The sequence below is a fragment of the Ictalurus furcatus genome, chromosome 7 (assembly GCF_023375685.1).
Source record: "Ictalurus furcatus strain D&B chromosome 7, Billie_1.0, whole genome shotgun sequence".
Classification (NCBI taxonomy): Eukaryota; Metazoa; Chordata; class Actinopteri; order Siluriformes; family Ictaluridae; genus Ictalurus; species Ictalurus furcatus.
The window spans coordinates 31,187,697-31,204,493 of record NC_071261.1 but is presented as its reverse complement, the minus strand read 5'-3'; the positions used below and the strand labels follow the sequence as shown (position 1 = coordinate 31,204,493).

The 16,797-nt window shown below is 39.0% G+C and overlaps 1 protein-coding gene across 1 annotated transcript in view; it reads right to left on the bottom strand.

Annotated features, from left to right (window-relative positions):
- Window positions 1-3,496: 3,496 nt before the first annotated feature.
- Window positions 3,497-16,797, bottom strand: part of LOC128610739 (uncharacterized) — an 84,168-nt gene continuing 70,867 nt past the window's right edge. Inside the window, exons 2-3 of the mRNA XM_053630157.1 lie at window positions 6,901-6,975; window positions 3,497-5,147 (exon numbers count right to left, since the gene is read on the bottom strand). Coding sequence (XP_053486132.1) covers window positions 3,497-5,147; window positions 6,901-6,911 — 1,662 coding nt within the window. The 5' untranslated portion in view covers window positions 6,912-6,975. The remainder of the gene's footprint in view (window positions 5,148-6,900; window positions 6,976-16,797) is intronic.

Sequence of the window (16,797 nt, the reverse complement as noted above, 5' to 3'; positions counted from 1 at the left end):
ACAGCCATTCCTGCACTCAGCCACTGAGGTTGTAGAGAGGGTGGCCGTCGATCGGTTCCTGAGGACTCTGCCACCCACAGAATGCCAGGCTGTGGGGATGCAAGCCCCCGGGACACCCAGGGAACTACTGACCGCCTTGGAACACACCTTGACCACTCTGGCGCTCGGCAAAGAGGGACAGCACCACCAAGGCTGCCCGGACTACAGGATGCCTGAGGACGAGTCCAGACCGACCGAGCCAGACCAGGGGACGCAGAAGAAGACCCAGAAAGCCTGGCCAGCTGGGCGTGTCCTCCCCATGCTGGACCTGCTGAAACCAGCCCAGCGAGTGAAGGAAGAACGAGTGTGGCAGGCCTACATCGCCCGAGGCGAGGAGGACGCCAGCACAGAAGGTAAGCTGCACACACACTCTAACCCGCTCTTGTCTGTGTTCCAGCAGGTAAACCGGCAGGGGAACTTCGGCCGAGAGCAGAAAGAGGACAGCCGCCTGAAGAATTGCTGGATTCAGGTGCGCCAGATCGAGGGGGTCGACCAGAGCCTGAACCTGAGACTCCCCTCTTCCTACTTTCTGGTCAAAGAAGGCTTACTGTACCACTGGACCAACCGCAGAGGGGAAACCGTGGACCTCTTGGTCGTCCCCAAAGCCAGAACGCAGGCCATGATGCACCTGGCCCATGCCCATCCGCTCGGGGGCAACCTGGGGGCAAGAAACACCTTGGAGAAGCTGAAGGACCGCTTTGTCTGGCCAGGCATGGACACCAAGGTCCAGAGCTTCTGCCAACAATGCCAACAATGCCCCCAGTGCCAACACATGGTCCCATCATGGGCATCCCTTTCGAGAGGATCGGCATGGCTGTGGCTCAGGTGTTTGAGTGGGTTGTCCACTAATCCACTAATCGTAGGGTTGGCGGTTCAATTCCCAGCCCACATGACTCCACATGCCGAAGTGTCTTTGTGCAAGACACTGAACCCCAAGTTGCTCCCTATGGCAAGTTAGTGCCTTGCATGGCAGCTCTGCTACCATTGGTGTGTGAATGTGTGAATGAGACACAGTGTAAAGCTGTGGATAAAAGCGCTATATAAGTGTGCCATTTAGGTATTTTTTTAGGTATTTAGGACCTCGCCGGGCCGCTCCCAAAATCCGCCCGAGGTCATGAGTATATATTGGTAATCGTGGACTATGCCACCAGGTACCCCGAGGCGGTACCACTGCATAAAGCCACCTCCCGGAATATCCCTAAAGAACTGGTGCTCCTGTTCAGCCGGGTGGGGATCCCAAAAAGACATCCTAACTGACCAAGGTACCCCGTTTGTGTCAAAGCTTATTTCTGATCTGTGTTGGCTGTTGCAGGTGAAACACCTAAAGGCATCTGTCTACCACCCACAAACGGATGGGCTGGTCGAACAGTTCAACCAGACCTTAAAGCAGATGTTGCACTGGGTGGTAGACAAGGAAAGGAGGAACTGGGACTTCTTCCTGCCATACGTCCTCTTCGCCATCCTAGAGTGCCCCCAGGCATCCACGGGCTTCACACCCTTCGAGCTCCTCTTCGGACATCGACCTCAGGGACCTCTGGACGTGGCATGGGAAGCATGGGAAGAACAGCCTTCCCCGTTCTGATCGGTCATCAAGTATGTATAGGAGATGCAGGAGAAGATCAACCAAGTGGCTCAGATCGTCCAGGAACATATGAGAGCTGCCCAGGAGGAACAGAAACGAGTGTACAACCATCCAGCACAACCCCGCGAGTTCCAACCTGGCGATATACATCTATCCGTGCACAGTATAGCTTCACAAGTAATATATATATATATATATATATATATATATATATATATATATATATATATATCCATCCAAACATTACAGCTTGTCATGTAAATATGAACAGCATAATTTACATGTAGACATTGAGTGTTAGTCATGTATTGATATTGATATAAGTGTTATACAGGGAGGGGGTGTGGTGTTCACATGGAAAATCATGTAAGACACTAAGCTTCACATTATGGTATATTCCATAATTGATATATGCCAGAAACAGATCTTTCAAACTAATACCCAATGACCTCAGCCATGAAATCTGTTCCCCAACAAACTCACTGACCATTCACTTAGAGGTGAGTAGGAAAGGAAAGGAAACTAAAAGGAAAACCCACAGTGACATCTAAATTGTTTAATTTTTTCAGAAACAACAACAACAACAAAAACAAGTAGAACTCAACATCTACGCAGACGCCTCTGCCACCAACAAGTCTAGTCCTTCTTGCCAGAAATATAATGGACTTCAACAGGGAGGAAACTATTGAAGAAACAGTATTTCAGACATTACACTTCTTGTGATCTTGACCCTCTTTGGATCAGATACAAAATCTAATCAGTTCATCTGCTGGTGCCAATCCTTATAAACTATAGAAACGTCTAACCAGTCATTCTTGAGATATTGAGAGAATCTTGGATGAATGGACAGACAACCTGCAAACATAAAACATTTAGTAGTGGAAGCATAAAAATATATTTATGTATTCTTCATAAAAAAAAGCCCTCAAGGGTTTTGGTATTGCTGTCTGTCAGAGAACCAATTCTCAGATGCCTACCAGATACACTGCATCCAGGATAATTACCAAACTGTTTGTACAGTTGTCTTGGACAAAGACCTCATACACAGAGGTTTCAGATGTTTGACATTTTGACTGATCTGACATGTGACTTGGACATGGACTGATCTCCTCCCTCTTCTGTAATCTCATACCACACTTCATCTGCAAATATACCCAATATTTTTTAAAACTAGTGAAACAGAATGTAAATATGTTACTGGGAATAGAACTGTTTTTGTGTTCAAATACTGGACATTATATCATCTAGCAATGCAGGAGTTGGTTTTTGGAAAGAAATAATCCTAAATAATTTGTAGCTGTAACCATAAAGGGTCTTCTGCTTCTTCTTCTTCTTCTTCTTCTTCTTCTTGGAATTATCAGTAGTATTATTTATTTGGATTCTGAATTACTGAAGAGTCAGTGTTATTTGATGCATGTAGGTTTGTGTCAGAAAGAGGTGACTCAGGCACACCGTCATTACCAGATATTTAATGAGAAAGTCAGATAAACAGATAGTTACACAGAGAACACTAACAAGAGTGGAATTAACAATATAAGATAATTAACTAAATCAAGTTAAAGGAAAAGGATAAACATCTGTCCATGAACAGTACAGCTTCACACATTCATAATGACTCATCAAAAAAGTATAGATTTATAGCTCATTTAAATAATTACCAAAACAAAGTAAAAGATTAATATTGAACAACAGCATTAATGAATAAACACAATTCAGTTTATTAACTGAACAAAACCGGCACCCTTGATTCAGATATGATCAGAATTCTGTGTTTATGACATGTTACATGGCCATGTTTAATCTCCTGAATTCTTTTTTTTTTTTTTTTTTTTTTTTTTTACCAGTAACAGCATATTTAATTTAACTGAACCCTGCTCATGCATACCCCATTACAGCATTAACTCTTTCCTGTGATTCAGGCTGAATGTTCCTCAGCTCTCTTAGTCTCTGAGCATAGTTGAGTTTTCCAGGTTCTTCAGCTCGAGGGATCAAGAAGTCGAGACACTGAACAATGAAAGCAGAATCTGACTTTAAAGCAATCTCAGACAGTTTCATGATGATGGTGCAGGCTTCTTCCACCAGATCAGCTTTTTCCTTTTCATTCTTGGTCAGTTCTTCTTTCAGTCTCTTCTCAATGCTTGTCTTCTCCTCTTCCTGTTTCTTGCTGCTTTCCAACTCCTTTTTAACATTTTTAACAGCCTTTGAGTCAAACGTGATATCTGATGCTGAATTACTGCTTTCATATTGTTTTTTAAAATCATCAAAGCTCACTGTGGTCTGTTCGCTGCGTGTAACATATTTCTTGTCTTCTTTGACATGTTTAGTGTAGTGACATTTACCTGTACATACAGTGCAGTGGCCATTTTTCATGACTTCACACCACCAAGGACTCCAGGCACACCAGCAGTTATACTCATGACAGTTCTCCTCACAGACAGAGCAAGTGGTGGCCTTTCTGTCCCACCATGAAGCATTTTCATTGGGAACTTTTTCTTTGTAACACTTGGTGACTGTAAAAGTAAAGTTTTCATTTCTCTTAATCTTTTCTTGGTTTTCCTCAAGGACTTTCTGAATCTGAGACAGTTCTTCACGTTTGCGCTCTACAAAGTCAATGCGGTCTTTTAGATTAGACATACAGGCTTTAAGTTGTTTGGATTCTTTCATAACACTTTCAGTCTGCTCTAAGCTTTTTCTGTTCTCTTCTTCCAGTGAGGCAAAAAAAACATTTAAACTGTCCTCTGTTAGTTCCCAAGCTGTCTGGAGAACTCTGTTATATCTTGGGTTTCTTTTTTCAGCTTGGCGATTGTTGAACAAGAAATGCTCAGGTTCATTTTCTTCATTTTTCCTGTAGAGAACCCCCACTTTCTTGATGGCATTAAGAGCATTATCTGGAGGCAGTCCGTCTGAGTGAGTGACAAAAATGACAATGTTGTCCTCTATGTTTTTACCAAATAAGGACAAAAGTGCATCAAAGACGTACTGCTGTCTGTCAGAGAGTCGATTCTCAGATGATTTCACTACCAGACACACTGCATCGATTTCTTTCACTCCAGAATCATTGTGAAACAGTGTGTACAGTTTCTCAGCAATTTGTTTGTCATATTCTCTTCCCCTGGTGTCTCCATAACCTGGAGTGTCAATGATGGTAAAACAGATTGGGTTGTCTCGGATAAAGACCTCATACACAGTGATTTCAGTTGTCTGTGTTTCTGACTGATCTGACATGTGATTAGCTCCTCCCTCTTCTGTAATCTCAAACCACACTTCATCTGTAAACTTCACCCCGAGTATATAATTTACCATGGCATTGATCACCGTAGTTTTGCCTGTTCCAGTTTCTCCTACCATCAGTAGAATTTTGTTTTGCATATTGATGTCTCGCTGTCCAAATGTCCATTTTCTCACTGAGCCTTTTTCATAAAGATTACTTCTGGTTGTGAGGAGACGATATCGTGCAGGTGGACCTTCACTGATGAATTTACTCTTCTTGATTACATCACGTACAGTCAGTGATGAGTCTTGAAATCTGTTGAATTTAAAGGACAGATAGAGGGTCAGTTTGATATTGTGTTTACGAAGTTCATCAATTGTTATCAAACGTGTATTAAAAGATGCAAATTATATTACTGAGAGTGTAATGATGTGATTTTGTGAAAATGCTGTAATTTTCAGCAGGCTGACCATCGGGAGAACCGGTAGAACTCCCACTGGCCAGATGACTGATTTGGCCCGTTTCTCTGCTATTGTTTTTATTGGTTTATTTATTTAATCATTATTATTTTATATTATTGCGTGTCCGATGTACTCAAGTGATCCTTTCTGAATTCGACATTCGATAATAAATAAGAAACCATGAATGTGTTAGTGGTGACTTGCAACGCTTCCATCCTCCTCAGCTCTGGATCTGGTTTCAAACAGAGTCATCACTGCACAGAGAGAGGATGGAGAGGAAGTGGCCAGGTGGAGTAGAGATGGAAAGGGCACGCAAAAGTAAACCCTCTAAGAAGAAGCAGCAAAATGCTGCAAAATTACTGACCTGCTCAGGGCTTCAAGTGCAGGTCAATCTCATCTGTAAATAGAGTTAGCTTCACTAACTATCACTATCTATCGTCACTATCATCATTATCACTATCATCACTATCATCACTCAAAATGTGCTAAAGGACAGCATTATCTACTGTAAAGTAATTTAGCAGACACATATCCAAATTCATCTACAGTACATTTAGTATGCCCTCCATGATAATTTAAATGTTGAAATTACAAATACAGCTAGGGTAAACAACAACAACTAAAAACATTTTTCCAAGCTGTGAGTCATAAAAGGCAACATCATATTCAATATTAGGATTTTTCTAAATAGATATTGTTATGTTGTAGATATTATTGTACTAACAGATATTTAGGCAATTTAGAAAATTAGGTTTGCCCACATGTGAGGTTTAAAAAATCCCAAACATTTTTTCTCCTATTTTTCACAGTAAGGTGGAGAGAGTCACCCTGACACTAGCTCTGTGCAGTGCTCACACTTCAGGATCAACCTGAGATGACAGGGAGACGTAAAATAAGATACTTTAAATATGCTTTAATATATTTGTATAAAATATAGTATTATAATATTTTCATTTTTCTAGATAGATATTGTCCTGTTGTAGTTATTATTGTAGTAACAGATAATATTGTACTAGCAGTAAGTATTTTTAAGTCTAAAAAACACATTGCTGTAATGTGATTCTTTAATTCTAACTAAAAGAAATTTAGATTCTATTCTCACAAATTTACAGTGAGGTTAAGAAAGTTGTTGTCCTCCAACAACATGGAGACAGTTCTGTTCATAGCAGTAGACCTGGTAAATAAGTGACAGGTACATGAGAAATGGCGGGGCAGGGGGGGGGGTGCTTTTGTTTACCTCTCTTCTGCTTGTAATGTACTTTTGTGAGAGAGAAGAAGAGCGTTACTGGCAGCTTTGCACTTCTGGTGTTTGCTTGCCTTAATGTTCTGTGCAGACCCATGTAAGCTGATATAAAGTATGACTGCTTCGCTACCTCTAGACTGCTTGTTTATGTATTTATGGGACCCATATGAAATTAGGAAATAAATAAATAGCATTGTCTGTGGTTTAAAATTGAGTGTGAGACTCACGGCCTAAAATTACGTCCCAGTCCGGCCCTGATTTTCAGCATCTAACAGTACAGAGAGCTGGTTCTTCCGAAAGAAAGGAGCATTTGTCCTTTTCTGAAATAATAACATTTTTAGTGTAAAAAAGTTTGTTCACGTACCCTGTAGCCATAATCCTGGTTAGTCAGTGGTAGATGACACAAATGTCTCAGAAGTTTCCTGCACAGCTGAATGACCTGTTAATGAAATTGTTAATGAACTTTTATTATGATAAAATGTGGAGAATCTGCACATTTATTAGTCTTGGAAATGAAATTGACACAATTGGGATTATACCTTCTGTTTTGTTCTGATTTCAGTTGAAGACTACAATACCCAGAATGCAATGTGCCAAATGAATGCCAAAATGTATGACTGTACAGGCATCTCTATGATCCATCCATGCGGGACCATAGAGATAGCCAGATGGCACAAAATTCATGGAAAGGATTTTAAAAATGGTGATTTTGATGTGCTTTGTGCACACTGTTGAAAGAATAAAGCCAAAGCTGAAAGTGTTTGGGGGGGGGGGGGGGTTGCATCATGTTTTCCTTCATCATTATCTTCACAAATAAACAGTCACTACACTACACCTTCAGACGGTGATTAAACCCCATTCTTTTGTCTTTATACACAGTGATGTTTACACTGATGGGTCAACATACAGAGTGATCATTCTGTTGTAACTTTCTTTTGTCTCTGTACCTCAAGAGACAGTTACATTTACATTACATGTATTCACTTAGCAGACTCTTTTATCCAAAGCGACTTACAAATGAGAAAAATACAAGCAAAAGCATTATAAATACAAGCATTTACACTGATGGGTGAACATAATCACCTGATTTTGTAAATGAGAGAAATGACGTTTGCAGGAAGCTCCCACTTTCTGCTGATGTCTACAGTAACTGCTAACATTTACAAAATGTGCCTACAATAAATAATAAGTCAATTTAATGGAAGTAAAAGTCCATGTTTAATAAAAACGGTAATGAAATTAATAAAATAAAAGGTTGAGGTTGTTTAGTTTAGTTTTATACATGTTGTCATATTTATAGCTGTATTTTGTTTATTTCTGGGTTTTATATTATTCTTATATGATTCTTAGCTCTTTTTTTTAATTCTGTGGGTTTTAGTGAAGTTTACTGAAAGTAAACATCAACAACAACAATAAACACAACAATTCCTCCTCAGCATTCAGCAACTCCACGCGCGACGCCATGTTTGTAAGTGTTGCTATGGTTGTTCAGATAAACTACTTCTTCTCTCAGCTACTTCCTGATGTTTTACATGACGGTTACTCAGAGTCGCCCACTTTCGGGGGGGGGGGGGAGGGGCATTTATTATTATTTCTATATATATTATTATTGTTATGCGTGTGTGTCTGTCTTAATATTTCTGTGTCTGTGTTATTATTTCAGACATCACATATTTATCATATATATTAAATGTTTTATGCACATTTTGGTATTTTATAAATGTTTGAAGGATTTTTACACGCACCCCTGCTCTCATCAGACGGAACCCCGGTTGGGAAACACTGCCTTAGATGATTAAAATAACACACTTTTGCCATCACCTCCTACACTGCTGTCTGACATCAACCAAGGATGCAGTATAATAGTGAAAATAATATTGAAATGAATATAAAATCCACATCTCATGGTTACTTTATTTAGTATATTTCCTTATCAACTAAAAGTAAATACTGGCTACACCACAGGTTCTCAAGTCAAACAACAACAACAACAACAACAATAATAATAATAATAATAATAATAATAGATTGGCACCCTGTCCAGGGTGTACCCCACCTTGTGCCCGATGCTCCCTGGGATAGGCTCCAGCTTTCCCCGTGACCCTGAAAAGGATAAGGGGTATAGAGGATGGATGGATAATAATAATAATAATAATAACAATAATAACAATAATAGTAATAAGAAGAAGAAGAATATCTAGTAATTCCAAACACACTGATCACAACTCACTTAATACCAAATATTTTCTGTTTTTTATGCATTTATCCACTTTTACTTAAATACCTTTTAAAACCAAATAAACTTTTTTACATAAACAGTACTATAACTTACTTATTAATAGGTTTTATTTACTCTACTAGAAGATGTGCATAACAGTAAATATTAGTGTAAATGTGAATGAGTTTCAGTTTAACGTACCTGTGTTGTAGAAATCAGTCCAATGAAGAAAGATACTATAGATACTATAATATCTGTGTTATGACCATGTTAACAAGAAGAGTTTCTTTATCACCTGACGAGAGTCATAAGGGAGGGTTACATCATGTGAAATGTAATGTCTAGGACTTTAAGTTGCATCCTTCAACACAGCACTCCAAATAGCTTGAGATTCAGTTTTGTCAGCAGTGTTTGGGAATGAATCTCGCCCCTCCTAGCTTTCTTTGTGTTTGAAACAAACCACACATTTTATGCTTATATTCTAAAACATCACATGGTTTCCAGGAACACGTCTCCTTTCCCATATAGTGGTGAAGGGAATTGCGACACGTGAGTCTGAACTTTCAACTCGGCTCCCAAAAAAAGAGCCGACTTTTTCCATTCACAAATGGCTCACTGCCAGTTTTTATTTTCAAAACTAGGCCAAGTTGTTCTTTGCCTAACAATCACTTTTAACATATTACTCTTCCTTCTGATTAATAAAATAACATTATACTTTGTATTGTACAAAGATGTTTTGGGAAAGGGCTCTTTGGCAGGTGGGCAGTTGAGGACTGAACTTTGAAGGGACAACACCTGCGTATGCACATGCATGAAGCTTCACTAAAGACTATTCCTCTTCTCCACGTTTGTACCTGCTTGCATCTTTATTGAGAAGAAAAAATACTTCACAATCCATCATTACAGTTGTACTATATGTGATTAGCAGCATGAAAGATTAGGGAATATAGAATACTGATAAAGTTTCCTGAACACACTTTAAGCACACCTGTTCTTGTGATTTATAAAAATGATTTATAATCCCACTTTCCATTAGAGGATTCCAGATTTCTGTAAACCGACTTTGTGGCAATCTCTTTGGTTGAAATTGCTATATAAACAGAATTGAACCAGTGATATAAAGAACATGTGTTTCTATATTGCAAACTTAATACTTATTTAAAGGAAATAGTCGTGTATTGTTATACCAGATAGGGTGGTTAAATCTTCCACCAGCCCAATTTGTAGCCTTACTCAATTACTAGCCATGGGAATTAACAGCTCTTCCCTGCATTTTCTTGTTTTTATATTTTGGAAAGTGGAATATTTCTCTATTAACATAATAGTTCTTTATATTTACTGGTTGGAAAGTGATCAGTGCACCCCCAGATATTTTATACTTCTGTTATAGAAATCATTTGTGAATTCATGGCCCAAAACCACACTTTACACAATTCTGCTTTCTTAGGAAACTGGTGGTAGAGTACAAGACTACTTCTGTTTTTTTTTTTTTGTCTGTTGTTGCATACAGGACCACTTCCTTTTGGAAGAAAAATCCCCACGCAGCATAGAAAGAAACAAACTACTTTTTGTTCTTCTTTCATTTAATCATAGGTTATTCATGAAGAGTGCTGCTGATAGCTATTGTATGCATTCATATTTTGGATGGGTAATGCATCCAATAATTTGGAACCTACATGTATAGTACCAAACAGTTTATGTACATTACCTAATACCTGACCTGGCACTTAGCAATATATTTGATATTAGTTGACTACTTGACCCATAAAATCTATATGTGAAATTGTATCCAAAGCTGTTATGTGAGAGTTATGTGTTGGATTGTAGTATAGTTTAAGCCCAAACCTAAATTTAAATATAAACACTTATCCTGTTGTTTTTACAAAATGAACACCTGAAGCAAATACCATATTTAAAATGTGTAAATGTGGGGGTCAAAATTAATTCCAGTAATAACTCTGAAATATGAATGACTTAAGATTGAATAATATTTCTGCAGAAGGAAGCAACTGTGGCACACTGATACCATGAGAATAATAATGAGAAGGAGATGAGAAATAATGAGAAAACAACCAAATAATCAGAGTTTCTTTATCACCTGATGAGAGTCATAAAGGAGGGTTAAAAACCAGCCAATGAAAATGACTGACTTGTGTCTAGTCCTAACATCATATGAAATATCAACACTTTAATTCTCTATATCCTTCAACACAGCACTCCGAATAGCTTGAGATTCAGTTTTGTCAGCAGTGTTTGGGAATGAATCTCGCCCTTCCCGCTTCTTTTGTGTTTGAAACAAACCACACATTTTATGCTTATAATCTAAAACATCACATGGTTTCCAGGAACACGTCTCCTTTCCTCTGTAGTAGTGAAGGGAATTGCGAATCGGTTTAGTGATTTGGAGCTTTCAACTCGGCTCCCAAAAAAAGAGTAGACTCTTTTCATTCCCAAAGGGGTCTAATAAAACTTAATTAACTGCTTACTGTAACTAAAGCTTACTGAACATACGTCCGTGTACACTTGTACACTGTAATCATTATAATCCCACTTACCTTTAGATGATGGGTTCCAAGTCTGGTTCCTATCAAGGGTTCTTCTTCATGTTGTCACAGGGAGTTCTGATATAGAGATCTTTTGCAAGTTGATGATTCATGGCCAAAAACCACACTGTATTCCTGAACAGTATAACAGTATCATTAAAAATGAGGTAACTATACTTAAAACTGTTAATAAGTTCTACTGTATTTAACGATATTAATGTTTTGATTTCAAGGAACTGAAATAAAATAAGTAAAAACAGTAATTTAACTCTAAAAGGGAACCCTGACTATGAAGACTTGTATGGTTTATTAGATTAACACTGACATCAGCTATATAAATCCATCTATATATTCTAGATGTCAGGTATTTTTTTAAAATTATAAATATCCTTGCACTCGTAAGCCGCCATTGCTGTTTACATCGCAATGCATTCTGGGTAGTGACATCAAATGTTTGCAACGGTCTTTATTCTCCAGTGACATAAACATGTCTTCAGCCTTTTCAATTTGAACCCGAGCGTAACATAAGCGAGGAGGTTAATATACAAGACTACTCAAAATGTACATCGGAATGAAGACGATCAGAGAGGTGAGGAGGTGAGAGTGGGGCAAAATCCATGGTGTCTGGGTAGCAACTGCACGTCTTTGCCAACCGAGAGAGTTTGTTGTTCAAGGTAAGCATATGGATTAAACTATCGTTTTATAATGAAATGTATTCTAATATCAACCATTTTAGAGATTATCAGCCGTCTCGCCGTCATATACTTTATCCTGTTCAAATTCCGACGGCCCGCCAGTGAGTTGACGCCATGATATGAGCAAATCTATGCTATCTACAGCTTCTGTGTGTATGAAGGTACTCCTGTCGTTGGAAAGCTGAGATTCTTGTGATTCCACTGATATAAACTGTTTTGAGATACAATCACAACAGCAGCTACAATCAACGTCTGTCAGACCACCGACATACAAACAAACACTTACAAAACCGATTCAACTCACCTCATATGAAGTCTCATAGTAATCCACTGATCAATTATATCCTGACAAAAACAGTCTTGTTACACTGGTAAAGGCCCAAACCAGGGGTGTTTAATCTTATCTGGAAAGGGCCTGTGTACGTGCAGGTTTTCATTCCTACCAACCAGAAGCCACATCTGAGTCTACTGAAAGCCAAGATCAACTGATTAATCAGGTTGAATCCTGCTTGGTTGGAATGAAAACCTGCACCCACACCGGCCCTTTGCTGATAAGATTGGACACCCCTGGTCCAAACAATTAATTTATATAAAAAATATTTAGTCCACCTTTCAGAAGAGACCAAAACCATACATGTAATCCAAGAGGTTCAACAATAACTTTAATTTTACTTTGGGTATGCCTTGGCTAGGGGGTTTAGGCTAATTTTACAGGAGCTTTACGTTATGAGAATTTACAGAAAAAAAACACATCAACAAGATGCTTATGGGTTTGCTCATATTTACAGATATCCCTTGTATCACAGCAAACAAGGACTAAAATTACATCCAAAAGCAGCACAGTGTGACATTCTTTTCCTGCTGTGGGGGCTAGTAGCTAATTCTTTTGACTGCTGAAATGCAACCATTTTACATCATCGACACAGAGTGCAGTGCCATTGTCACGTAATGTCACCATCTGTAGGTTAAAATATGCATTAAATATGAAGTATTTTTAAAGTAATGAACATATTTCATGTGCTTCTAACAAAGTATTTTAGTAAGAGAGCGCAATTGTTGCGTGTTAAGGCTTACAAGTCTTCATAGTTGGAATTCCTTCAAATGCATAGTTGTTGTTTTTTTTTTTAAATTGACCTCATCTCATTAGCATATTAGTATATTTGAACAAACATTGTGGATAATCGTTTTGCAGCACAAATAGTACGTATTTGGCTATTTTTATAACATGCTGAGTAAAAAAAACTAAGCTTTATAGATAGAAGTAGTCATTATTAAAACTATAGTTTATTTCACATTTTATACAAATGACTGTGAAACTAAAATCAGCATATTTTTAATTGCGTGCTCCAATTTGAATATAGAAGTTTGTGAAAATAGGCATATTTAATCTCATCAACGTGTCTGTTCCTTGCTGTTAATTTGTGTTTCTGTTTTCTTTATACAGGTTACACTTTGTGGACAGATAGCAGACCTATATGCGAGTGAAAAAAAAAACTTTTTGAATGCATGTGGGGACCAGTGCAGACAAATCTGTAAAAAATGAGGACTAAACGCACCTTAAAACGGTAACTCCCCATTTTAATTAATTTCTGAGATTGGCATTGATCTGGGTGATGGATTAGAAATGAAGGTTAATGTGATTCCTCCTCATGTACCCAGGCAGATTTTCTTAAGCATTATCATTTGCAACATAGCCATTTTTCAAAGGTTAGCCCTTTACCTTGTCTATATGACTCTTGTATCTGCACATTTATTTCATTCAATGCACGGAAAATACATGTATCACGATTTCATAATGAGAAAGATAAGAGGAATACATGTCAAGCAGTACAGGTTGTGAACACATGTGATTTATGTGGGATTAAGTAACCTTTTTCAGGAAAAAAAAAAAAAAACGCTAAATTTTGGTCATTTGAGAGTTCATGAAAGAGTAGCATTCCCATATAAGAATTGTAGGTGTAGCACAAATGTTTATTCATCATTTAAAGCTCACACAACCAGAACCCATGATGTAGATGATAGTTTAACCTCATTGGACCTCTTTAATAAATCTTACAGATTGCACTGCAGGTGATGGCAGTTCTGCAACTGCAGAGACTGCTTATGAGGATCCTGAGAGTGATCTGAGAGTGAAAACGCTGCATTACTTCGAATGCTTCCATTTTTGTTGTATGTAATAACAGAGGGAGATTGTGCATGGGCAGTGTTAATGCAATTAAAATACATTGTGGAGTTAAAGCTGTCCCTAACATTTACAGAAGAAATGATTCAATATCTACAGAGTAAAATTAGGGACCACAGGCAAATTCTTCTTGAAGTCTTTCCGGTCTTTAAACTTCGGCCAAAGCATCATTACATCGAACATTACCCAGAGCTGATTAGATGTTTTGGTCCTCTTGTAAACTTATTGACCATGTGTTTTGAAGGCAACAAGAAGAAGAAACACTGTTTCTTCAAACGAGTCATGACACATAGAACTTTAAAAATGTGCTAAAGACACTGGCAAGCAGACACCAGGATATGATGGCTTACCATCTAAGTGCCCGGATCTCTCGTTTATTCAAAGAAAGAAATATATATCTCACATGGCCATCTCGTCAGCCTCAGACAGGATCTTCACCTGAGAGGCCATCTCTTTGACCTCAGACAGGAACATGGCTTGGGAGGCCGTCTTTTCGACCTCAGGCAGGAACATGGCTTGGGAGGCCGTCTCTTCGGCCTCAGACAGGAACATGGCATGCTCTCTGAGTTTCAGGTGTGGAGCAGTCTCTTCTGCACCTCAGAGAGATGACGTCATATCCCCAGCCTGGCTTGAATGCAGAGCGATGGCTACTGCACAGCCAGTGGGAGGAATGAAGCTCAAGGCTGAGCCTGAGGAGGAAGCGATGTTCCCCATGATGCCAGAGGGAGGAGCAAAGTTCTCCACGAGGCCAGAGGAAGGAGCAAAGTTCTCCATGAGGCCAGAGGCGGGAGCGAGGTTCCCCACAAGGCCAGGAGGAGGAGCAATGCTCTCCGTGAAGCATGAGGGGGGAGCGACATATGGCATGAAATAAAGGAAAGGACTGACATCTTCAGAGGAGCATGGAGGCAGAGTGACATCTTCAGACAAGTAGGAAGGCAGAGCGACGTCCTAAGCCGAGCAGGAAGGCAAAGCGATGTCAGAAGCGGAGCCTGGCGTTGTGATGTCTGAGGCAGAACAGGGAAGAAAACTTAAATATCTGTCTGTTCTGCCTAGTCTGCTTCTTCTTCTGTACCGAAGTATTATTAAACCAGTTCTTATGAATGGTGCCATTTGTTTTTTCAGTATGCTAACAGTAACCAATAAGAACAAACTTTTGAAAATAACTAATTTAGCAAGGAAAATTATTGGTATTCCCATCCCTAATTTATCAGACTGTGTTAGTTCATTTACGCTCCGGAAGGCACATACAATTTTGAATGACCCATACCACCCACTTTATCAATATTTCAACTCCCTTCCCTCTGGCCGCACGTATAGACTACCCATGTGCAGAAAGGCCAGCTATGGTAGGAGTTTTGTTCCTATGGCTATATGAGCATTAAACACATAGGTACTCAGCCATTGTGATGTCAGATTCATTGTTGTATGATGATCCTGATGTTTTTCTCCTTGTCCCCTTCTCCCCTCTATGCCTGTGATTGTTTATGATGGTCTATATGTATGATGTTGTTATGTTTTTGTACGCACCCACCGTGGAAACAAATTTCCTCTTTTTGAGGACCAATAAATTATCTATCTATAAGCGGAACGCTTGGCTGCACCAAGTGGCTGAGCAACGTCTTCAGCTGAACAGGGATGCTGAGTGGCGTCCTCAGACAAGCAGGGAGGCTGAATGACATTCTCCAACGACATGGCAGGCTGTACGAGACCACAGTGGGGGAGGGAGGGAGGGACATGGTTCCAGTCTGGTTAGAAGGTTCCCCTTTGGTATACCCCATGACGGAGTACATCATGTTGAGCCATTCCCGATTGTTCTTAATGAGGGAGAATTTTCCCTCCTTCTCCAACGTCAGCCTCTTGAATCTACTGCATCCATGGTGAGGTGAAGTATTCTGTCACATTACAGAATGTAATGGAGGTTAGGACAGATGCAAATGCAGATAAGAGTTTATTAAAGAGAGACAGGCAGACAAATCCAAATTGTGAAACAAAAGCGTGCTCAGAAACAAGCAATGGTTCAGGAAATCTGCAAACAGGCATAAAACAGGCAAGGCAAAAGCACATAATGAGAAATGAGAAACAAGATCAAAGACTATGGAACAAAACGAGGAACAAGGTAGAAAGGATTGGTACGCGGAAAAATCTCACGCAATTCTTCACAAAATACAAAGAGACATGAGGGGTTTAAGTGACAAACATAATCAAGGGTGAACACAAAACAGTTGAGGCTAATGATGACACATATGGGAAACAACCAATGACAATACAGGGGCGGAGACAGGACATAAACCATAACAGATGCACATGTAGAAAGTTAATGTCAGTGAAAACCCGGAAGCGCGTTCTTGGTTTTCGGCGGGGAAGAGCAAGGGGAAATCATGGCACACATTAAATAGGAATAAAATAGAAACAATGTTTATATATATATATATATATATATATATATATATATATATATATATATATATATATATATATATATATATAATAGGAATAGAACAATTTGAATAATAGTAGTAAAAATAATAATGATGGTAATATGTACACTATGAACACCTCAAAGTATGTATAGATGAATAAGAATATGAATATATACAGGTGAGTAACACCTCATTTATATACA